The sequence below is a fragment of the Brassica napus genome, chromosome C5 (genome assembly GCF_020379485.1).
Source record: "Brassica napus cultivar Da-Ae chromosome C5, Da-Ae, whole genome shotgun sequence".
Taxonomy (NCBI): Eukaryota; Viridiplantae; Streptophyta; class Magnoliopsida; order Brassicales; family Brassicaceae; genus Brassica; species Brassica napus.
In genome coordinates, this window is record NC_063448.1 from 54899005 (window position 1) to 54923271 (window position 24267).

At 33.2% G+C, this 24267-nt stretch overlaps 4 protein-coding genes and 1 pseudogene across 5 annotated transcripts; 1 reads left to right on the forward strand and 4 right to left on the reverse strand.

Annotated features, from left to right (window-relative positions):
• The first annotated feature begins 9164 nt into the window (after positions 1–9164).
• On the forward strand, positions 9165–9717 carry LOC106427400 (putative defensin-like protein 184). The gene is made up of 2 exons (XM_022703634.2): positions 9165–9293; positions 9432–9717. The coding sequence occupies exons 1-2, from the start codon at positions 9230–9232 to the stop codon at positions 9599–9601; spliced, it is 234 nt and encodes a 77-aa protein (XP_022559355.1). The 5' UTR covers positions 9165–9229; the 3' UTR covers positions 9602–9717.
• Positions 9718–11643: 1926 nt separating this feature from the next.
• On the reverse strand, positions 11644–14258 carry LOC106427411 (annotated as a pseudogene). Its single transcript, XR_001285487.3, has 11 exons — positions 14056–14258; positions 13738–13793; positions 13489–13598; positions 13312–13369; positions 12960–13223; positions 12751–12888; positions 12630–12681; positions 12323–12402; positions 12168–12227; positions 12003–12083; positions 11644–11894 (listed from the first exon to the last, which is right to left on the reverse strand). The product of XR_001285487.3 is annotated as a bifunctional L-3-cyanoalanine synthase/cysteine synthase D1-like (transcript).
• A 185-nt stretch (positions 14259–14443) lies between these two features.
• Positions 14444–16384, reverse strand: LOC106427410 (probable transcription factor At3g04930). Its single transcript, XM_013868134.3, has one exon. The coding sequence runs from the start codon at positions 16036–16038 to the stop codon at positions 14761–14763; it is 1278 nt and encodes a 425-aa protein (XP_013723588.1). The 5' UTR covers positions 16039–16384; the 3' UTR covers positions 14444–14760.
• Positions 16385–17074: 690 nt separating this feature from the next.
• On the reverse strand, positions 17075–18712 carry LOC106427359 (40S ribosomal protein S24-1). Its single transcript, XM_013868089.3, has 5 exons — positions 18525–18712; positions 17885–17926; positions 17608–17778; positions 17321–17407; positions 17075–17241 (listed from the first exon to the last, which is right to left on the reverse strand). The coding sequence occupies exons 1-5, from the start codon at positions 18594–18596 to the stop codon at positions 17212–17214; spliced, it is 402 nt and encodes a 133-aa protein (XP_013723543.1). The 5' UTR covers positions 18597–18712; the 3' UTR covers positions 17075–17211.
• A 2205-nt stretch (positions 18713–20917) lies between these two features.
• Positions 20918–24082, reverse strand: LOC106427416 (serine/threonine-protein kinase WNK1). The gene is made up of 6 exons (XM_013868139.3): positions 23613–24082; positions 23489–23526; positions 23056–23283; positions 22615–22993; positions 22113–22533; positions 20918–22002 (listed from the first exon to the last, which is right to left on the reverse strand). Exons 1-6 carry the CDS (start codon positions 23688–23690, stop codon positions 21215–21217), a joined length of 1932 nt encoding a protein of 643 aa, XP_013723593.1. The 5' UTR covers positions 23691–24082; the 3' UTR covers positions 20918–21214.
• Between the last annotated feature and the right edge of the window lie 185 nt (positions 24083–24267).

The following is a 24267-nucleotide window of genomic DNA, read 5'->3' on the forward strand; positions in this document are numbered from 1 at the left end:
TTTAATATACATTAATAACAATGTAAAATGTGTTTAAAATTTTAAAACAACACTAAAGATCATAGGCTTCAGTATAGAGAGCATTTACCCCAAAAAATCAATATTTTCGTAGGGGTTGTTAACTCATAGATTTTGAGAAAAAATAAAAATATGAAAATACTGTTTTAATGCATAGTTGCATCCACTTCATTAACATATGATGAAGGTTAAAGAGGTTTGGAACTTTTGTTGTCTCCCTTTCTCAAGAAAATAGCGATTTTATAGCGTTAGTCCACCAATTTAGAGAGTATTATGAAGTTTTACAAAATTATTTGATAAAAATTAAAATGATGCTCATGTACCATGAAAGAGAGTTTAATATACATTAATAAAAATGTAGAATGTGTTTAGAAATTTTAAAACAACACTAAAGATCATAGGCTTAAGTATATAGAGCATTTACCGAAAAACTCAATATTTTCGTAGGGGTTAACACATAGATTTTGAGAAAAATTCAAAAATATGAAAATACTGTCTTAATGCATAATTGCATCCTTCACTAACATACGATGATGGTCAAAGAGGTTTGGAACTTTTGTTGTCTCCTTTTCTTTAGAGAATAGCGATTTTATAGGGGTTAGTCCACCAATTTAGGGAGTATTATGAAGTTTTACTAAATTAATTGACAAAAAAATAAAATGATGTCCATATACCATGAAAGAGAGTTTAATATACATTATTACAAATGTAGAATGTGTTTAGAAATGTTAAAAGAACACTAAAGATCATTGGCTTCAGTATATAGAGTATATACACCAATTTAGGGAGTATTATGAAGTTTTACTAAATTAATTGATAAAAAAAACTTAAAACGATGCCCACGTACCTTGAAAGAGAGTTTAATATAAATTAATAAAAATGTATAATGTTTATATAAATTTTACGGAAAACTCAATATTTTCGTAGGGGGTTTTAACACATAGATTTTGTGAAAAATTAAAAAATATGAAAATACTGTTTTAATGCATAGTTGCATCCTTCACTAACATATGATGAAGTTCAAAGAGGTTTGGAACCTTTTTGTCTCCGTTTTTCTAGAGAATAGTGATTTTATAGTAATTTGTCCACCAATTTAGGGAGTATTATGAAGTTTTACTAAATTAGTTGACAAAAAATTAAAACGATGTCCATGTACCATGGAAGAGAGTTTAGTAATATTAATATAAATGTAGAGTGTGTTAAGAAATTTTAAAACAACACTAAAGATCATAAGCTTCAGTATATAGAACATATATCGAAAAACTCAATATTTTCTTAGGGGATGTTAACACATAGATTTTGAGAAAAATCAAAAATATGAAAATACTGTTTTAATGCATAGTTTCATCTTTCACCAACATATTATGAAGGTCAATAAGGTTTAGAACTTTTGTTGTCTCCCTTTCTCAAGAACATAGCGATTTTCTAGTGGTTAGTTCACCAATTTAGGGAGTATTATGAAATTTTACAAAATTAGTTGATAAAAATTTAAAATGATGCTCATGTACCATGAAAGAGAGTTTAATATACATTAATAAAAATGTAGAATGTGTTTAGAAATTTTCAAACAACACTAAAGATCATAGGCTTAAGTATATAGAGCATTTACTGAAAAACTCAATATTTTCGTAGGAGTTAACACATATATTTTGAGAAAATTTCAAAAATATGAAAATACTGTCTTAATGCATAATTGCATCCTTCACTAACATATGATGATGGTCAAAGAGGTTTGGAACTTTTTTTGTCTCCATTTTTCTAGAGAATAACGATTTTATAGTGGTTAGTCCATTAATTTAGGGAGTATTATGAAGTTTTACTAAATTAATTGACAAAAAATTAAAACGATGCCCATGTACTATGAAAGAGAGTTTAATATACATTAATAAAAATGTAGAATGTGTTTAGAAATTTTAAAACAACACTAAAGATCATAGGCTTCAGTATAGAGAGCATTTACCCCAAAAAATCAATATTTTCGTAGGGGTTGTTAACTCATAGATTTTGAGAAAAAATAAAAATATGAAAATACTGTTTTAATGCATAGTTGCATCCTTCATTAACATATGATGAAGGTCAAAGAGGTTTGGAACTTTTGTTGTCTCCCTTTCTCAAGAAAATAGCGATTTTATAGCGTTAGTCCACCAATTTAGAGAGTATTATGAAGTTTTACAAAATTATTTGATAAAAAATTAAAATGATGCTCATGTACCATGAAAGAGAGTTTAATATACATTAATAAAAATGTAGAATGTGTTTAGAAATTTTAAAACAACACTAAAGATCATAGGCTTAAGTATATAGAGCATTTACCGAAAAACTCAATATTTTCGTAGGGGTTAACACATAGATTTTGAGAAAAATTCAAAAATATGAAAATACTGTCTTAATGCATAATTGCATCCTTCACTAACATACGATGATGGTCAAAGAGGTTTGGAACTTTTGTTGTCTCCTTTTCTTTAGAGAATAGCGATTTTATAGGGGTTAGTCCACCAATTTACGGAGTATTATGAAGTTTTGCTAAATTAATTGACAAAAAATTAAAACGATGCCCTTGTACTATGAAAGAGAGTTTAATATACATTAATAAAAATGTAGAATGTGTTTAGAAATTTTAAAACAACACTAAGGAACATAGGCTTCAGTATATAGAACATTTACCGAAAAACTCAATATTTCGTAGGGGTTAACAAATAGATTTTTAAAAAAATTCAAAAATATGATAATACTGTTTTAATGCATAGTTGCATAATTCACAAACAGATGATGAAGGTCGAAGAGGTTTGGAACTTTTGTTGTCTCCGTTTCTCTAGAAAATAACGATTTTATAGTGGTTAGTCAACCAATTTAGGGAGTCTTACGAAGTTTTACAAAATTAAAAGACAAAAAATAATTAAAACGATGCCCATATACTTTGAAAGAGAGTTTAATATACATTAATAAAAATGTAGTATGTTTTTCTAAATTTTAAAAGAACACTAAAGATCATAGACTTCAGTATATAGAGCAATTACAGAGAAACTCAATATTTTCGTAGGGGTTAACACGTAGATTTTGTGAAAAATTCAAAAATATGAAAATATTGTTTTAATGCATAATTGTATCATTCACTAACATATGATAAAGGTCAAAGAGGTTTGCAACCTTTTTGTCTCCGTTTTTCTAGAGAATAGCGATTTTATAGTAATTTGTCCACCAATTTAGGGAGTATTATGAAGTTTTACTAAATTAGTTGACAAAAAATTAAAACTATGTCCACATACCACGGAAAAGAGTTTAATAATATTAATACAAATGTAAAATGTGTTTAGAAATTTTAAAACAACACTAAAGATCGTTGGCTTCAGTATATAGAACATTTATCGAAAAACTCAATATTTTCTTAGGGGGTTGGTTAACACATATATTTTGAGAAAAAATCAAAAATATGAAAATACTGTTTTAATGCATAGTTGCATCCTTCACTAACATATGATGAAGGTCAAAGAGGTTTGGAACTTTTGTTGTCTCCCTTTCTCAAGAAAATAGCGATTTTATAGCGGTTAGTCCACCAATTTAGAGAGTATTATGAAGTTTTACAAAATTAGTTGATAAAAATTAAAATGATGCTCATGTGCCATGAAAGAGAGTTTAATATACATTAATAATAATGTAGAATGTGTTTAGAAATTTTAAAATAACACTAAAGAGCATAGGTTTAAGTATATAGAGCATTTACCGAGAAACTCAATATTTTCGTAGGGGTTAACACATAGATTTTGAGAAAAATTCAAAAATATGAAAATATTGTCTTAATGAATAATTGCATCCTTCACTAACATATGATGAAGGTCAAAGATGTTTGGAACTTTTGTTGTCTTCGTTTCTCTAGAAAATAGCGATTTATAGTGGTTAGTCCACCAATTTAGGGAGTATTATGAAGTTTTACTAAATTAGTTGATAAAAAATTAAAACGATGCTCATGTACCATGAATGAGAGTTTAATATACATTAATACAAATGTAGAATATGTTTAGAAACTTTAAAACAACACTAAAGATCATAGACTTTAGTATATAAAACATTTACCGAAAAACTCAATATTTTTGTAAGGGTTAACACATAGATTTTGCGAAATATTAAAAAATATTAAAATACTGTTTTATTGTATAATTGCATCCTTCACTAACATATGATGAAGGTCAAAGAGGTTTGGAACTTTTGTTGTCTCCGTTTCTCTCGAGAATATCAATTTTATAGTGGTTAGTCCACCAATTTAGGGAGTATTATGAAGTTTTACTAAATTAGTTGACAAAAAATTAAAACAATGTCCATGTACCATGGAAGAGAGTTTAATATACATTAATACAAATGTAAAATGTGTTTAGAAATTTCAAAACAACACTAGAGATCATAGGCTTCAGTATACAGAGCATTTACAGAAAAAAATCAATATTTTCTTAGGGGGTTAACTCATAGATTTTGAGAAAAAATCAAAAATATGAAAATGCTGTTTTAATGCATAGTTGCATCCTTCACTAACATATGATGAAGGTCAAAGAGGTTTGGAACTTTTGTTGTCTCCTTTCTCTAGAAAATAGCGATTTTATAGTGGTTAGTCTACCAATTTAGGGAGTATTATGAAGTTTTACTAAATTAGTTGATAAAAAATTAAAACGATGCTCATGTACGATGCTCATGTACCATGAAAGGGAGTTTAATATACATTAATATAAATGTAGAATGTGTTTAGAAATTTTAAAACAACACTAAAGATCATAGGCTTTAGTATATAAAACATTTACCGAAAAACTCAATATTTTCGTAAGGGTTAACACATAGATTTTGCAAAAAATTGAAAAATATTAAAATACTGTCTTAATGCATAATTGCATCCTTCACTAACATATGATGAAGGTCAAAGAGGTTTGGAACTTTTTTTGTCTCCGTTTCTCTCGAAAATAGCGATTTTATAGTGGTTAGTCCACCAATTTAGGGAGTATTATGAAGTTTTACTAAATTAGTTGACAAAAAATTAAAACGATGTCCGTGTACCATTGTTTCCGTTTCTCAAGAAAATAATGATTTTGTAGTGGTTAGTGAACCAATTTAGGGAGTATTATGAAGTTTTACTAAATTAATTGACAAAAAATTAAAATGATGCCCATATACAATGAAAGAGAGTTTAATATACACTATTACAAATATAGAATGTGTTTAGAAATGTTAAAAGAACACTAAAGATCATTGGCTTCAGTATATAGACCAATTTAGGGAGTATTATGAAGTTTTGCTAAATTAATTGATAAAAAAAACTTAAAACGACGCCCATATACCTTGAAAGAGAGTTTAATATACATTAATAAAAATGTAGAATATTTTTATAAATTTTAAAACAACACTAAAGATCATAGACTTCAGTATATAGAGAATTTACAGAAAAACTCAATATTTTCGTAGGGGGTTTTAACACATAGATTTTGTGAAAAATTAAAAAATATGAAAATATTGTTTTAATGCATAGTTGCATCCTTCACTAACATATGATGAAGGTCAAAGAGGTTTGGAACTTTTGTTGTCTCCATTTCTCTAGAATATAGCGATTTTATAGTGGTTAGTCCACCAATTTAGGGAGTATTATGAAGTTTTACTAAATTAGTTGATAAAAAATTAAAACGATGCTCATGTACCATAAAAGAAAGTTTAATGTACATTAATACAAATTTAGAATATGTTTATAAATTTTAAAACAACACTAAAGATCATAGATTTCAGTATATAAAACATTTACAGAAAAACTCAATATTTTCGTAAGGGGTTAACACATAGATTTTGCAAAAAAATCAAAAATATTAAAATACTGTCTTAATACATAATTGCATCCTTCACTAACATATGACGAATGTTAAAGAGGTTTGGAACTTTTGTTGTCTCCGTTTCTCTAGAGAATAGCGATTTTATAGTGGTTAGTCCACCAATTTAGGGAGTATTATGAAGTTTTACTAAATTAATTGACAAAAATTAAAACGATGCTCATGTACCATGAAAGAGAGTTTAATATACATTAATACAAATGGAGAATGTGTTTATAAATTTTAAAACAACAATAAAGATCATAGGGTTCTGTATATAGAGCATTTACCGAAAAATTAAATATTTTCGTAAGGGTTGTTAACACATGGATTTTGAGAAAAGTCAAAAATATGAAAATATTGTTTTAATGCATAGTTGCATCCTTCACTAACATATGATGAAGGTCAAAGAGGTTTTGAAATTTTGTTGTCTCCGTTTCTCTAGAAAATAGCGATTTTATATTGGCTAGTCCACCAAGTTAGGGAGTATTATGAAGTCTTACTTAATTAATTGACAAAAAATTGAAATGATGCCCATGTACCTTGAAAAAAGTTTAATATACATTAATACAAATGTTGAATGTGTTTAGAAATTTTAAAACAACACTAAAGATCATAGGCTTAAATATAGAGTGCATTTACCGAAAAAAACATAGATTTTGAGAAAAATTCAAAAATATGAAAATTTTGTTTTAATGCATAATTGGATCGTTCACTAACATATGATGAAGGTCAAAGAGGTTTGGAACTTTTGTTGTCTCCGTTTCTTTAGAATATAACGATTTTATAGTGGTTAGTCCACCAATTTAGTGAGTATTATGAAGTTTTACTAAATTAATCGTTAAAAAATTAAAATGATGCCCATGTTCCATGACAGAAAAACTCAATATTTTCGTAGGGGGTTAACACATAGATTTTAAGAAAAATTCAAAAAAATGAAAATTCTGTTTTAATGCATAGTTGCATCCTTCACCAACATGAATGTCAAAGAGGTTTGGAACTTTTGTTGTCTCCGTTCCTCTAAAAAAAACCCATTTTATAGTAGTTAGTCAACTAATTTAGGGAATATTATGAAGTTTTACTAAATTAATTGACAAAAAATTAAAACGATGCCTATGTACTATGAAATAGAGTTTAATATACATTAATACAAATGTAGAATGTGTTTATAAATTTTAAAACAACACTAAATATCATAGGCTTCAGAATATATAGCATTTACCGAAACATTCAATATTTTCGTAAGGGTTGTTAACACATAGATTTTGAGAAAATTTCAAAAATATGAAAATACTGTTTTAATACATAGCTGCATAATTCACTAACATATGATGAAGGTCAAAGAGGTTTGGAACTTTTGTTGTCTCTGTTTCTTTAAAAATAACGATTTTATAGTGGTTATTCCACCAATTTAGGGAGTATTATGAAGTTTAGTAAATTAATTGAAAAAAAAAAACGATGCTCATGTTCCATGAAAGAGAGTTTAATATACATTAATACAAATGTAGAATGTGTTTAGAAATTTTAAAACAACACTAAAGATCATAGACTTCAGTATATAGAACATTTATCGAAAAACTCAATATTTTCGTAGGGGGTTAGGTTAACACATAGATTTTGAAAAAAATTCAAAATTATGAAAATACTGTTTTAATGCATAGTTGCATCATTCACTAACATATGATGAAAGTCAAAGAGGTTTGGAACCTTTTTGTCTCCGTTTTTCTTGAGAATAGCGATTTTATAGTGGTTAGTCAACCAATTTAGAGAGTATTAAGTTTTACTAAATTAGTTGACAAAAAAATAAAACGATGTCCATGTACCGTTTTTTCTATTTCTCTAGAAAATAATGATTTTGTAGTGGTTAGTCAACCAATTTAGAGAGTATTATGAATTTTTACTAAATTAATTGACAAAAAATTAAAATGATGCCAATATACCATGAAAGAGAGTTTAATATACATTATTACAAATGTAGAATGTGTTTAGAAATGTTAAAAGAACACTAAAGATCATTGACTTCAGTATATAGAGTATTTACCGAAAAAATCAATATTTTCGTAGGGGTTAGTTAACATATAGATTTTGAGAAAAATTCAAAAATATGAAAATATTGTTTTAATGAATAGTTGCTTCCTTCACTAACATATGATGAATGTCAAAGAGGTTTGGAACTTTTATTGTCTCCGTTTCTCTAGAAAATAGATGATTTTATTATGGTTAGTCCACCAATTTAGGGAGTATTATGAAGTTTTACTAAATTAATTAAAAAAAAGTTAAAACGATGTTCATGTACCATGAAAGAGAGTTTAATATACATTAATACAAATGTTGAATGTGTTTAGAAATTTTAACACAACACTAAAGATCATAGACTTCAATACATAGAGCATTTACCGAAAAACTCAACATTTTCGGCAGCTTAGCATCATCATAGGCCGTTGGGAAAAAAATTTAGGCCCTATAATTATTATTTAAAAATTTCTAGAAGAAACTAACAAAAATTATTTAATCTTGATTAAAATATTTTCTATGATTACATTTTTAAAAATTATTTAAATTGCAAACTAATACATATATCTTAACAAAAGAAAAACTCAAAAAAAAAATTGGAGTGGGCCCTGGGAGTCACATTTACCGCCCCATATGATAAGCCGGCCCTGCTAGTGTATTAATTCAACGTATTATCTCGAAAATATAATTTGATTGAGCAATAATCGTATGAAACATCAAGTTTTTAAGCCAAATTAAACCAAATAATATTTTTATGAAAATTATTGTTATAGATAATTCTTATGCTTTTCAATATACGGTAGTCAAAAAAAAACGTTTTCAGAATGAGAAACAAAGTTAAAATAGGTGTCGCTAGAAAATACATAACATAAAAATTAAAATTTAATTTATGCGTGTTTTTAATGTTTGTAGACAAAATTGTTCATGAAAATTATTATATGTGGTATTAAGAAATAAGAAAGTACTCATGTAGGCAAAAAATCAAATGTATATTTACTTTGACTAGGAATAAATATAAGAATATATGTATATTTACTTTGACTAAAAATATCATAAAGACTGGAATTTCATCAATGAGTTTTATTTAATATTTCTACCAAAATTATTCAAGAGAATTTTATAATTTGGTAATAAGAAATAAATAAAAAATTACTAACTAAGTAAGACATTACTATAAATATATATATGCATTTACTTTGACTAGGAGTTACATATTTACTATGCCTAGGTATTAAATAGTAGTTTGACTAAAAATTCACATTTGCGTTATTTTTGCCTATAAATATAATGTAATCCGAAAGGTAGGTCATCAGTTAAAAGTTTATTCTCTTCAATCATCTCAAGCCCAAAGAAAATATAGAAAAATGAAGATCTCTTTTTCTTCTGTTCTCTTTGTACTCATGGTCGTTTTCATCATTTCTTCTTCGGGTAAAGTTTTATTATTTGTTTAGAAAATTTCTCTACAAACAAATTTTTTTTTGTTATATTCTTAGGTTAACTGAGAATTTTGTGACGTCAATGTAAATTTTTCTTTTTGTTATATTTTGTTACAATTATAATTAATAGGAAACAAGAAAATGGTAGGAGAAGCAAAGGATTGTTTTCAAACGTGGACATGTGAAGGAGGAAAGAAATGCAGAGATAAGTGCATGGCTGAATACAAAGGAATTGGAAGGTGTGATGAGATCACTGCTCCTATAGTTCCTCCCCAATGTAATTGCTATTATCCTTGCTAGTTGCTAGTATCTTTATCGTACAACAAATAATGATTCGTCTTTATATGATAACATATGTAAACCTTTTATATGTTAAATCTTATGTGATTCAAAGAATAAACTTATCTTAAAGTGAATTCTATGATGTGCTTGTCTATATAGTCTCTTGTCCTTTGATCTATTTCCTCTTCCACAATCTTCAATCCAAACTGTTAATAATAATGTAATTCAACGTATTATCTGGAAAATTGAATTTGATTGAGCAATAATCGTATTAAGTATCAAGTTTTGAAGCCAACACAAACCAGAGAAAATAATATGTTATTACCGAATTTATTAGACATCAATTCACACATAAAATTTGTAATCCAATAGTTTTTATTTTATACATTCGGAGTTAATAAAGTGAAATATATCACACAGAATATAGTGCAGTTTTATTCAAATGTCATATTCTCTACTTGAATAATTGAGTTGATATGTAATGTTCCCAACCGCTAGGGAAAACCCACCTGAAAAACCGGACAATAACCAAAGTAGTTTTCTTTAAAACCAGGTCTGACTGGAATTGCAAAATAATAGGCTAATAGCTCTGTTTCACTTACAACTATGAGCTTCCGAGCGTTTTATGGATGTTTTGCCACCTTAAAGGCAGCGGCTGCAGCAGCTCCAGACAATATCCAAACCTGCTAAACCATATATGTATATTTGCTTTGACTAGAAGTTAAAATAATAATTTCATCAATGAGTTTATTTAATTTGGTAATAAGAAACAAATAAAAAATACTCAAATTAGATAATGTATATTTACTTTGACTAGGAATTACATATTTACTTTGGCTAGTAACTAATATCACATTGACGAGAAATTACATATAATAACTGCGATCTTTACCTATAAATTCTAACGTAATCCCAAGGGTAGACCATCAGTTAAAGGACACTAGAGCAACGCTCCATCATCTCAAGCTTTGCGGCTATACGAGCAACACAACCATCTACGATGTTATTCAGGTACACCACCGGAGTGTTACCTATCAACTATCACATAACGCATAGAACAAATCACATGGAACTAAGTACAAAAGGGGAACATAGAAACTTAGAACGTGACCGTTACAACTGATGGAAAAAAGTTCATAAGATCTCGGATGTACTTGAGTCACGTCATCCTTGATAAAGCACTCCATGCTAATAAGGGTCTTTGAAGTTCCTGCAAGAGTTAAAGAACCAATCAGCGACTGTGTAAGCAACAAGACAGTGTCCGCTTTAAAACTGCTTCAGATTCGAATCAGTGGAGTGAAAACGAGACAATGTATCATTTTTAAAACTCAAACTGGAAAAAATGAAAACCAGAGTAGAACGCAGGTTTGAACAGCAGAAAAACATGAGTGTATCAAACTAATTAAAAAGATGTAGCAAATGATGTATCTCAGCGAGTAATGCAAAGCATGCATTGGTGTTCTTATGATGAAAATCAAACGTAAAGAGGAGAAATTAATTATTCAAGTTGGAAAATTTAGGAGGGAAAAGAGAATGATATAAAATTATAAATATATCATCAAGTACACTACGCATGCATCAATAATTGCCACGTACAATATATAATTAACACAGCGCATGAAACTCGTGATGAATACTTTAATACTCCCTCCGTTTCTTAAAGTTATATATTCTAGATTTTTCACGCATCTTAATAAAACATATTAAATTTGCATAGTTTTTGTGTTTATCTTTTAAGCCAATAAAAATTTAACTAGTGCAATTAAGTTTTTTGAAATTTGCAATTATTTAATAAAAAAATGCATATCTTTTTGAAACAAAAACTTTTTTCTAAAATATGTAATTGTTAGTTATGTTTCTTACAGCCTACTTTTTAATTGTTACTAGATAATTCCCTAACATTTTCTGCCACTTCAAGTTGACAAGTTTAGTTTCTTGGACACTAGTATAGAGTAATTAGATTGCTTTAAACTTTAAACTTTACCAAATCGGCGAGGATTTCGCTTTAATTTTGTTTATTTATCAGCATACGTTACTTACGTTTACGTACATTACATGCATGTGTAGAATTTTCTTAATTTATTGTGGAAGCAATATTACGTCATCTCAAGTCAAACAACACTTCTTATGTGTTGTCAAAAATGAGAAAACCGGTATCTTGATACTTTATTACATAACCGAACCGAATTAAGTAGTAGTAGTAGTGGATGATAAGTCTCTCTCATTCAATTGCCAAATTCTCTGCTTCGCATCTGATCGAGTCGAACATTGGAGTCGATAAGTAACGTTCCCCGCCACTCGGGAAAACCACCTGCATACCGGACGAGATAAGTAGATAACCAAGTTATTCATTTTAAAATCCGGTTTGATTTCGGTCTAAAGATAAAAGGTTGGTTTATTATAACTCTGTTTCACTTACAACTATGAGCTTCCCAGCGTTTTCTGGCCGTTTTGCCACTTTTATAGCAGCGGCCGCAGCAGCTCCGGATGATATTCCAACCTGACAGACAATAACACTTATCACAAACGTTGGTTTTTTTATGGTTTAAATCAAAAATAGAATCAATTAACCGACAGATTATACCAGTAATCCTTCTTTCAGGGCAAGAAGTTTGGCTGTTTCAATTGCTTCCACACTTGTCACCTGAAAATGGATATTGCAACGTTCTCAATCTTATCACGGAGTTCAGGAAGAGCCAAAAAGAAAAGATATTGTTGAAGTATTAGCTACAACATTACTTGAATGACTTCATCAAGAACGCTAAAATCCAAATTGTCTGGGATGAGTCCAGCCCCAATACCTTGAATCCCATGTGGACCTACAAACCGTGTAACCAATGAAATGTTATGTTCATTACAATATGTGTGTTAGACTCGAGAGAAATATTTTAAAAGCTTGAGTGCCAAAAAAAGAGACTAACTCACCAGGTTGCCTTCTAATATTAATTTTGATTCTAATATTAATAAGATTGTTTATTTTAATATTAGAGTTGAATGCTCAAGAACAAGAGTTGTAAGCTTGAGTGCTAAAAAGAGACTAACTCACCAGGTTGCCCTCCACTGAGTACAGCACTCTCTGCAGGTTCCACCCCATAAACCTGTTGATAAAATAAATGCTCAGAAGCCTTAGTATCTAACAAATGTTCTGTAATATATCAGTTTTGCACCTTAAAGTCTTTATTCTTCTCCTTGAGGAACTTCCCTGCTCCAGAGATCGTTCCACCAGTCCCAACACCAACAACCAACATATCTACTTTCTCTGCACAGTCTCTCCATATCTCTGGACCAGTGGTTTCGTAATGAGACTGCATAGAAACCAAAATTTTTAATTAAAAAGAATATGTAGAAAACCAAAGGAGAGTCCATAAATATATACTTGTGGGTTTGAAGGGTTTCTGAATTGCTCTAGCATGAAACCATCTGGAGTTTTGCTTAATATCTCTTCAGCTTTGACAATGACTCCTATAACGCCTTTGCTTGGATCCGTGAGGTGAAGCTCTGCACCTAATGCTAGAAGAATGATTCTTCTCTCAATGCTCACTGATGCAGGCATTGTAATCACAACTTTGTAACCTCTAGCTGCTCCGACCATTGCTATACCAATCCCGGTGTTACCAGATGTTGGCTCAATCAATATGTTCTGAATGTAGTAAGTAAATCACAAAGATTTTTAAACTAAGAATTTTGATTCTAATATTAATGAGATTATTTGTTTTAATTGTTTGTACCTTGCCGGGAGAAATGAGTCCCTTGTCTTCAGCATCTTTAATCATTCCATAAGCAATTCTAACAAGCAGAAGATATCATTCAATTAAACAAATTTAGAGCAAACAAGACAGAAAATAGAAAAAAAAAGAACAAATTCATGTTTTGGAGCAGACAAGTTTCCAAGATAAGTTATATACCTGTCCTTGACACTAGAGCAAGGCTGCATCATCTCAAGCTTAGCGGCGATACGTGCAACGCAGCCATCTACAATGTTGTTTAGGTACACCATTGGAGTGTTACCTATCAACTGTCATTAGCATGCAAAAGACATGTAACTAAGCACATAACTTGAACAAAGAAACTTAAGACAAAAGTTTTTGAGTCCAATGAAACAATTAATTAGAAGAAAAAAAACAAAAACAAATATTAGAAAGATATGGATGTACTTGAGTCACGTCATCCTTGATTGAGTACTCCATGCTATATAAAGATCTTGTAATTCCTGCAAGATTAACTTCCCAGATTTGGTTACTGGAGATCACAAAGAGACTCTACTACACAGCAAGACAATGTAATCTCAAACTAATTTCAAGATTTAGGAGTTTAACATGACAATGAACGAGTCTAAAACAAATGAGTGAATGATGCAGAGCAAACAAGTTCTTGAGCTGAAATCGAACCTGATGAGGCTAAATTGTTCAAGATGTTCGTAAACTGAGGAGAGAAAACAGATGAAGAGTTCAAAAGAAACGTAATGAACTTACCAAGCTCGAGAGAATAAAGATTGGTCCACAAAAGAGATAGATATAGAGAGAGAGGTGTTAATGGTGGTAGATAGAGTGAGAGCGATAGTACTACCGTCTATAAAGTAGAGCAACGATTGCGTATTATACCCCATCATATACACTTTTAGCATTAAGTACATAACAAACCAATACCACGTGCTAAACATACAAAATCCACACCTAACCTTCCACCTCTTCACGTGTATAACTAATTTTCTGCATTCTAGCAAATTTATTACTTTAAATCTGGATTTTTTTTCTGATAATCTGGTGTCAGTTGTCGTATTGCGTTTCACCCCAAAAGAATTTGAGAAACAAGATGTTCTCTTAAGAATGTTTAAGTAATTAATTCAAGTCATGTGTCAAATATAATAATAACAATACACTTCAGTAACTGCATCATGAAACAAAGGTTATACGAGAAAACTATAAATCTAATACAAAGGTTATACACAAACCCCCACTATGATTCATCCCTATTGACAAATAATTTAAGGAAATACAAAAATCAAACCTAGAGAAACATCACAAATAATACCTTAAGCAAATTTTATAACTTGAAAAAAGATTCAAATCTCTCATACTAATAATACTCACCACACACACTCCAGAAGGTTAAACTCATATCAAATATCAACCTAACTGGTTATTGTCTTATTATTCCCTCTTCATGTTTCATCATCATCATACACCACTCGGCATGGTCTTTAACTCATGCAATGTAGCTCTAATCTGCTCTTGAACCAGCTCTAATCTCCTCGAATACACTTCCAGCTCCAGAATCTGCTGCTTCCTCCACCGCTCATCACTCACGGCCTTGTTCCCTCCTCCTCCTTCTACGCCGTAACCTAACGGCCGTGTAAACACGGGACTAAACGAGCCAAAGCCATGACCATTACCACCACCTCCTCCCATTGCAGCCATCATCATACTCGTCGTCCCGTTCATCATCTCCTTGATCACAGGAGAGACGCAGTTCTTCACAGTCTCCTCGATCAGAACACCAATGTTTCCTCCGACAACAGCTGTCGCCGGCTCGTTGAGGTTCACATTGCTAGCTGCGTTTGGTGTTTGCACATCAGAGGGAGTGATGACGGGTTTGTTGTCTTCCTCAATCTTCCCTATTCTCGATCTTGATCGTTTCCTCGATCCTCCGCTACTACTACTCATCATCATCAGCCTCTTCTCAACTCCGTTCTCAGAATCAATCTCAACATTACTCGGATTAGAGCCAGGGCTGTTAAAGTAGTTACCGTTTGTGTTAGTCTCCTCGAAGTCCATCGCATTGTTATCCTCAAACCCAATGATCTTCCCAGTCTGGTTCCAAATCTTCCTCGAGATCTCGAACGTGGACTGATCGTGAGGGCTCTTGAAGAACACTTCTTTACCAGAGCTGATCTTGCTCATCACGTTACGGTACTTCTTCTTGAGACGCCTCAGCTTCTCCACGAGCTGGTTCTTGTTGAACTCGAGCTGGAGCTTGGACTTGATCATCTCGTAAAACGGCGCCGTGTCGGGCGGGTGCGAGCTGTTCCCTCCTCTGTGCGTCGCCACGTAGTCGAGGAACCCGCGGAGGAGCTCGATCTCGTCCTCGTCGGTCCAGAGGCGCTGGAAGAGGCGCCGGGAGTCGTCGATCGGCGGCTGCGGCGGCGGGGGTGGTCTCAGGTGGTGGACGATCTCCGTCACGCGGTGCCATTTGGGGTCGGAGGAGTCGACGGGGATCACGGAGACGGGGACGGCGGATCCGGCTGGGAGCGCGACGGTTACGGCGTCTGTGGAGGAGGCGGAGACGGTTACGGCGGTCGTTAGATCTTCCTCCTCGGGATCGTCTTCTTCGGGCTCTTCGTTTGTTTCGGGGATCGCCACGTCATCATTCTCGTCGGTGTCTGACTCTCCCGCGGCTCCTTCTTCTAGATCCGGTGATTCGAGGGAGAAAACGACGTCGCGTTGATCAGATGTCATGACGAAACGCAAAATCACACGGGAGAATAAAATAGATCTGGCTACCTTGAGCTCGCGATCGGGTTAAGAGCCAAAGGAACCAGATGCGGTTGGGAGAGAGAAGTGGTGGGTTCACGAGGATTGGTTGGTTACGACGCGCTTGTTGATTGGGTTGGGTGGGTAGGGGCATGGGATTCTTCGGCCCAACCAGGGGTAGTTTCGGTGTTTCGTAGGTTGGAAACGTTTTCACGAATAGGCAAGTGGTCACCCACTCCTACACGCACTTGCGTATTATTGCGGTCTGTTGTGTCCTGACGTCTCTCGGTCCCAACGAAAAGTCCTAAACATTTCAAAAGAGCGTTAGGTAAACGTGACTCTGTGGTAGATCCCATGTACTTTTATTTAGACAGAAACACACACAAGCCCAATATAAACCGTAACTAATTATCTTTTCGTCGTTTTACAAAATTAAAAAGCATTTGTAGTCGGCTGCATGACTATGTGGTAGACTCTATGCCATAAAAAGAGAAGTTTAATTAACGTTCTTTCTCTTTTTCATAGTCTCAGAAACTTAAAAGCAAATGCCTATATTCTTCATTCAATAGAAATGTGTGAAAATCACTTTTAACAACTATCAAATCGCCAAAAGTATGAGAGTAGGCACATCTGTTTAATTTTAGTTATTGTTCTAGGTTATGCACAGAGAAAACATATGATTTTGTATATTTCCAAAATAAAAACACAGTTACTTATAAATCTAACCATATTTCAACTAATAAAAAAATAAAATGAGAAATCTTATTAATAAATTTTGCATTCAAAACTCTAAAACAACATTTATTTTGAACGAAATTTTTTTCCTACAACAACAATTAAATCGAAACGGAAAGAATATCAAATAGCCAAAAGTATGAGAGTACGTCGGAATCGGGTTTAGGTACATACATCTGATAACTTTAGGTTACAAGTTTGAGAATTGGATTAACAAATTTTGGTTCAGGGCGGTTTAGTTTTTCTCACCACTAGTAGAAACTGGACACGATGAGAAGAGATAGTATTGAACAAAACAAAAACATTCTTAGTATGTTTAAATGTCTAGTTGCAGAGAATATCTAACATGAAACAAAGAACAAAAAGATGACATAAAAGTTGATTACGAAGAACAGAAAATGGTTGATGCTGTCTTGTGATCTCTCACTTCTTCTTGGGATCACCAGCCTTGGTCTGCGATGTAAAAGCAAAGAAAAATGAGTAAACAGAATCCTAGTGTGTAACACTTGGTCATTAGCAACAGTAATCTCACCTTCTTAACACCACGGATCTTCTTGGCGCGGTTCTTCCTTTCCTTAATTTGTTTCCTTGATTTCTCGATCTTGGTGTCAAGACCATTCTACAAATCACATATTGAAACATATCACCTCACAAGTTTTCAGAAGAAGGCAGAGACTAAACTCTAATGATCAAGAGTACTGATCATAGTGGTAGTATCTAGCTAGTGACTAATGCTAGACTAAATAGCAGGAGATAAGACGTTTCAAGACATCTATATATAATGGAAATGAATGAAGAGAGGAATGAGCATTTACTTACCCTGATAAGTCTGTACTTGGGTTCGAACTTCTTGGCGCTCTCGACATTGTCGTAGATCAAACCAAAGCCTGAAGATTTACCACCTCCAAAGTGGGTTCTGAATTTGAAAACAAAGATGGCGTTTGGGTCCTTGACCTCGTACATCCTTGCTAGCTTCTCCTTCAGCTCAGCCTTTTAAGTAAAAAAAAAAAAAAAATTCTCCCATTAAGAACTCTCCAACAGTCTAGTCTATGCTAAATGAAGTAACTAAAGGCAAATGTGGCAGTAAAGAGCATACCTTTGAAACATTGGCTCTTCCAGGGTGAAGAACATCAATAACCTACAATTCACAAACCCAACCATTTTCTTACTAACTGATCCAAAAAACAAATACGGTAAACCAACAACGTTATACGAGTTTCAAGACTAATCAGGACGCCCAAGACCATTTAGTAAAGACTTCAAAAATTTGGAGACCTACAAAATTTTTCTTTTACAAATTGAGGATCTAATTACGTATAAAAATTTTCAAAAAATTTTGGGCCCAAGGCGAATGTTTCATTGGGCTTGGCACAGAGACTAATCTATTGCATTAAGTTACTCAGATTCAGAAACTATCAGCTCACACTCTTCTTTCTTTTCTTTTTAATTTATTATTATTATAATAGAAAGGAAACCAGTACAAGCATAAACCTAAACCGGGGTTTAACCGGATCTACCCTAACCGACTAATACAGACCCGACACGGAACCGATGAAGAAGCTCACACTCTTCTTGATTCTCCCCCGTTATCAATAATCATACTATTCTAATAATCAATAACCAAAGCCAATAAACATTTGTTATAACTTTAATCCGATAAAAACCAAAAAATGCACAAGGCACTGGTTAGCATGATTAAAGAGATGGAAAATGAGCTAAACGATGGAAAAACTCACGAACTGCTTCCTTGAGAGAAGTCTGTTGGTCATGAATTTACGGGTTCGGATGGTCACTGCCTTCTCCGCCATTGTAAGATCTCTCTGCGAAGCTTTGAGTTCGTTCGTTCGTTCGTTCGTCGGCAAGGGTGAAAAGAAAGAGACGCGGAAAGCAAGCTGTAGCGTTTTTATAGTAAAGGTCTTTGATTAGGGTTTTCTCTTTCGGACATTTAATGGGCCTTAACCTTATTGGGCTTACTAAATCCTAAGGCTATAACCCCAAACTCAAACCCAGTTTGAATTTCATTGAGGTTTGATGTATAAAACAAAACTTGGAAGTAAAAGAAGCTCATTCAGTGGGGCTTGAGTTCTAAACTGTGTATAGCCTAATTTATTTTTGTTTTGTTTTGTTTTTAGTCAGCCTGGTGTATTTTATTTACAAGTTATTGAAATCAATAAATACAATAAAAAATATTATATATGCAGATTCTGAAGCTCATTCATGAAATAAATTAGTTTTGATAGAAATTGAATAACAATCTGATTTTTTGCTTAGTTTGGATTCAGTTAACTAATTTGACAATTTTAAAACTAAATTAATCATTTATTCATTGACTACTTTAAAAAACACCTGGTAAAGAAGAGTAATTAACTATTTATTAAGATAAGAACTACTAATAAATAATTTTGTTGGACTTGTTACACACACGAATGATCAGATGAGTTGGCATTCCACCGCAAAAGTCAAAAGATATAGCGACCAAAGCTTTTGAAGGACCGACACGTTAGTGGAGGAGGAAGATACGAGACGAATGGTTGGCACTGAAGTGGGTTGGGTACGAAAAGAGTACGTTTGATCTGTACATATTCAATACCACATGCCATGAATAAACAACGATAATTTAAGATTTTGTAAGGCTCCTTTTAAGATCAATTATTACTATCTTCATAGGGTCAACCTAATTCAATTCTTCATATCATGTCCCTACCATTTTCATTGTCTTCTGTTTCCCCCGGCCCATAGAATTTTATAAACCGTTTTAACATAAATTCTAGACTTTGAATTCGGACAAGGCATCATTTTCATGTTTGATATATGTTTTGTCGTTAAACACATTGTGGATTAGGGTCGTTTAGTCGTCCTTTCTTGTTGATCTAAGTAACTATAATCAAAATCTTACAATATCTTAAATTAAAATACTATATATGGAAATATTTCTTAAATAGATACATACGAATGCATATGCATCCCGCATTTTACCTAAATATTATAGGATTCGTCATTAAAAAAAAAAAAAAAAAATTGGTAAAATGTCATTTTCTTAAATTATTAAGAAATGGATAGAGCTAACTATGAGCTTTGTACCGAAATGGTAATTGTGTATCTTGTGATTGCATGGGAAAGTCATAAGAAACCACCAACTTCCGTAAAATAATTATCACAATAATCATAATTATCACAATGATCACCTAACATATCATAGAAGAGTTCATCGCCTACCAATATCTGAGATCTGCACGATATGGTCTGATGATCTTCATATTTTTTCAGTAGAAGTTCACTTATATAGTATACAGCTTACCACATGATTGTCATATGCGATTGTAAACTAATTGATACGCGTAGTTTAAAAAATAATAATAATAATTGATGCGTGTAATGCTATTACTTTCTCCTTTAATTTAATGTTATTTGTATATACAGAATATCTACAAAAAATGATTGATAATAATATTTTTGTCATAGAGCTTGCGAGTTACTATTGAAAGTTCAAACCAAACGTAGAACTTAATTTGGACAATCGTATTCTTGTGTAGATATGGACAAAACAAGTCTTATTGAAAAGGTCCAACCATTTATATTACACTACATCGCATAGTAACGACAAACAAACCATGTTATAAATTTAAATTAAATTGAAGTGATTAATACCAACGCATGTGGATGAACCCACATTTCTAGTAGATTGGTCGGCACTAGAACATGGCCATGTGCTGCTGTGGGTTTGCACCTGTAGTTTACTATTCTGTCCATCGATTTCACTTTACATTATCCGAACGTCTTAAGAAAATTGTAGACACAGATTTATATGTGATGATTTTCATAACGAAAAGTTACTAAATTTAGTAAGTTTATTACATTGCTCAATAATTCGCTTCCATTAGTATCGTAGTAGTATTATTTTGTCATTAATTCGAATCCAACCTGTGTTTCTTCCTCCCCACATGAATTTAATGGTACAGTACATTGAAAACAAAATGTTCAGAGATTAAATCATTACAATACAATTATTAAGTGCTAAAAAGCTTTTATAAACAACTTGTTGCCCAAAAAAAAAACATATTTATTTTAGTCCTAAATAGATTTTATAAACATCTTGCTAGATATGAAATTTAGCCGTAATTCTAAGAAGTGAGCTAAATAAATACAATCTTATTGCATATTTGCATGCATTAACAAACTAAATTCTTGAATGGTATTATTGTAAGAATAACCACAAAAGAATCTTAAGTATACCAAACAATTAATATGTGTACATGAAGAAACATCAAGCTTCAATGGCATCAACAGGAAGAGAAGTTGTCCTTTTAAGACACTTTGGTACCAATCTTCCTCCAAACACCTCACCGCTATTACAAAACCGTACATGAGTTCTTCGCCTCATACGGCTCCTCGGAGGCCGTAAATAAATATAAGGACCAGATTAGTATTATTTCTCTTTCACCTTATCTTCATCTCCTCCTCTTACCAACCCCGAAACCGAACCGGAGAATCCATCTTTCAGACCCTCTTCTCCTGTTTCCGACCACATGGATTTCAACTGTTCATCCTGCATCTCTCTTATATCCATCTGACACTTAGCTTTAAGCCATCTGAACTCTTGTTGGACCTGGTCTTCTGTTTTCTCTACCTCATCACAGTATAGAGACGGTAAAAACGAGAACGAACCAGACCCGGTTAGATGGTTTAGCGTGCTACTTGCCTCACAAGAAAACGTGATTTCAGGATCCTCATATACTTCTTCCTCTTCCTCTTCCTCTTCTGAATGGTTTTGCCCCGAGTCAATCGAGCTAAGCTCTCGACTCTCCTGCTGTTGCTGCAGCTTCCATATCTCTCTAAGCCTAACCTCGGTTTCTCTTATCGTAATCTCTTCAAACCGTCCATGAGTCTCACCGCACCCGTTTCTACAACACTCTGCAACGTTTGCTCCAGGATTGGTCCTCAAGAAATCCATCACTGACCCCATTGAAGTACGGTTCGATACGCAGTTGCTGCAAATGTTCGCGTTTGCAGCCGCAGCAGCAGCGGCAAGAGATTCTTCAAACTCAGGTCCTGGTCTCCAACTAGGCACAAGCCTAGATATCTCACCGTCGATCATGTTGGCTATCTTTGTGACTCCGTGATCGTCCATATCTAGCTCAGCTACCATCTCCGTTGCAACGCTCAGTGCCGTGTCTGTCTCAATGTCAAATGGGAAGTAAATGTTCCGGACACGCCCTGTAACAAATAACACTTTCTTATTAGTTTCGTAACAGCGGTCACTCGAGCTGGGGACTTCTTCATTTTCAGCTGAGCTAACAACGTTTGGTTGAAGTGAATGTTGTTACCTTCTTTGTCGGTGATTCTAAAACGCAAGAACAAGCCACCATCATCTCTTCTCTTCCCTTTGATGCTTATATCAACATTACCAGAGCTCTTGTCTTCTTCTTGCCGTGACTCAAAGAGCTCGATTCCATGAGTCTCCTCTGTATTGTAAGCCCATCTTTTTTGATACTCGTGGTAACCATTTGAATACTGACGATTGTAGTAGTCAGCAAGATGATGATGAGGCTGCCTAACTAGCGGCGGCGCCACCGGATAATCCATATCAACTGACCTCAAATCAAACTCACCATTGTCTATTCGAAAGAAAGGATCATCTAGTAACTCACGAGCTGATACTCTAAGTGATACAGTGGCCAAGCATTTCTCTATGAAGTATTTAACCTCAGGGTCTTTCACCATGTACAATGCATCTGGCTTCTTCCCCTGAAACCAAACATTTTTTTAGTTACAAACATTCACTGTTCTTTTAAAAACTTAAAGAGATTGTTGGAAAGTCTCTCTCACCGACATAACTTTCTTGTAGATCTGAGCAGGGTGTGTGCATTCGCTGTAAGGGTAATCAAATGTAACCATTTCTAGAATGCACATACCAAACGAGTATATATCAACTAGCTCGTTATAGGCTTCTTCGTAGACTTCAGGAGCCATGAACTCAGGTGTACCGACGCAGTGAGCAGCGTGGGACTTTCTTAAAATGGCGGCGAGGCCAAGATCACCAATCTTGACCTCGCCTTGATTGCCGTTGACGAAAATGTTGTCACATTTGAGATCTCTGTGGATTATAGGAGGGTCATGGTTATGTAGATAATGTAACCCTCTCAAGATTTGTCTGCACCAGTGTTTCACCGCTCTTATGTTCACTCTCTTATGCCTTAGTCTATACCTGAGATCCTTTACCGTGTAAGAAAGAGCCAATGAACAAAGAGAGAGAGAGAAGAAGCTTACTGTCTTAAGGTGCCGGAAGTGAACAATTCAGTGACGAAATTGATGTTTCTGTTAGAGGTATCGACCCAAGAGGTGTAGAACTTCATGATGTTCTTGTGTTTAAGGGTCTTGAGGAGATGGATCTCACAGTAAAGCCTCTCGAGATCTTCAGGGCTTTGTAAGAAGTCGTAGAGCTTGACTTGGTTCCATGCTACTTCGATGCCTTCATATTCATCAAATGCTCTGTAACTACAAAAATCAAAAGAAGAGAAAAGAAAACATTTAATGTGTGTATTGATCAAATTAAGTTTATTTTCCACAATAGGAAAGTTTCTTTTTGTGGATCTCTTAATTGCTTTGACCTATGAACAACATCATAGGGTTAAATACATCACCAGATCAAGAAAACATTTGCCAAGAAAAGAAAAAGAAAGAAGAGATGTGATTAACTTACACAGTCTTTGAAGCTCCTTTACCCAGAACTTCATTATACTGCAAACAATAATAACATTAAAGTCAACAACAAAGATAGAAATAAAACTAAGTGAGATTTGGTTGATTGAGAGGGAAAAGCTTACTCTTCCATATCTTCCAGTAGGATCAACTTCAACAAACTCAGAGTAATCTGGCTCAAGATAACTCACCAGATTGTTCATCTCTCTTATCTCCCAATCAGAAAGAAGAAGAATTTTTTTTCCAAAAGTTTATAAATGAATAGATCTACCAATAATATATATGGCTGGGTTTGAGTTTATTCTTATAGCAATTTGGTCATAACCATCTTGTTCTTCTGACAGAAAGAGTTGAACAGAGAAGATATGAAACTCATGTAGATAAGAACAGTTTCTGTATTTACTCTCATTATTACAATAAATACTCTATAGTGAGAGAAAGGGATTTGAGCTTAGAAGACAGACAGGCCAAGCTTTCTTCAATATTTCAATGGAAGTTTATTTTAATTTTTTCTTTTTCTTTTGGTGGGTTATTTACAGAGGAATACGAGCACCTCGTGAGAGAGAGACAAAAGACGGTGTGTGCGTTTCTTGCGGGAACGGTGGTCCAAAGGGGGTTAAACTAATATACAAAATATCAACAGTTTCTTTTGTTGTTGTTGTAGAAGTCTTTTTTTTTTTTACTTTTGTCAACTGTTTATAGAAGTCTCAACAGTAGCTACTAGCAACGGTTTATACGGTCGCTTGTACTACGTAGGAACGAAATCTAGCTAACCATTTT

Excerpts from the sequence above, each read along its gene's own strand:
- LOC106427359 (XM_013868089.3), bottom strand. The coding sequence starts at position 18,596 with ATGGCGGAGAAGGCAGTGACCATCCGAACCCGTAAATTCATGACCAAC. Across the intron at positions 17,927-18,524 it reads TTCTCTCAAGGAAGCAGTTC|GTTATTGATGTTCTTCACCC; the intron begins GTGAGTTTTTCC and ends TGTGAATTGTAG. Across the intron at positions 17,408-17,607 it reads CCAAGTACAGACTTATCAGG|AATGGTCTTGACACCAAGAT; the intron begins GTAAGTAAATGC and ends TGTGATTTGTAG.
- LOC106427416 (XM_013868139.3), bottom strand. The coding sequence starts at position 23,690 with ATGAACAATCTGGTGAGTTATCTTGAGCCAGATTACTCTGAGTTTGTT. Across the intron at positions 22,534-22,614 it reads TCTACAAGAAAGTTATGTCG|GGGAAGAAGCCAGATGCATT; the intron begins GTGAGAGAGACT and ends GTTTGGTTTCAG. Across the intron at positions 22,003-22,112 it reads TAGAATCACCGACAAAGAAG|GGCGTGTCCGGAACATTTAC; the intron begins GTAACAACATTC and ends TATTTGTTACAG.
- LOC106427410 (XM_013868134.3), bottom strand. The coding sequence starts at position 16,038 with ATGACATCTGATCAACGCGACGTCGTTTTCTCCCTCGAATCACCGGAT.
- LOC106427400 (XM_022703634.2), top strand. The coding sequence starts at position 9,230 with ATGAAGATCTCTTTTTCTTCTGTTCTCTTTGTACTCATGGTCGTTTTC. Across the intron at positions 9,294-9,431 it reads TTTCATCATTTCTTCTTCGG|GAAACAAGAAAATGGTAGGA; the intron begins GTAAAGTTTTAT and ends TATAATTAATAG.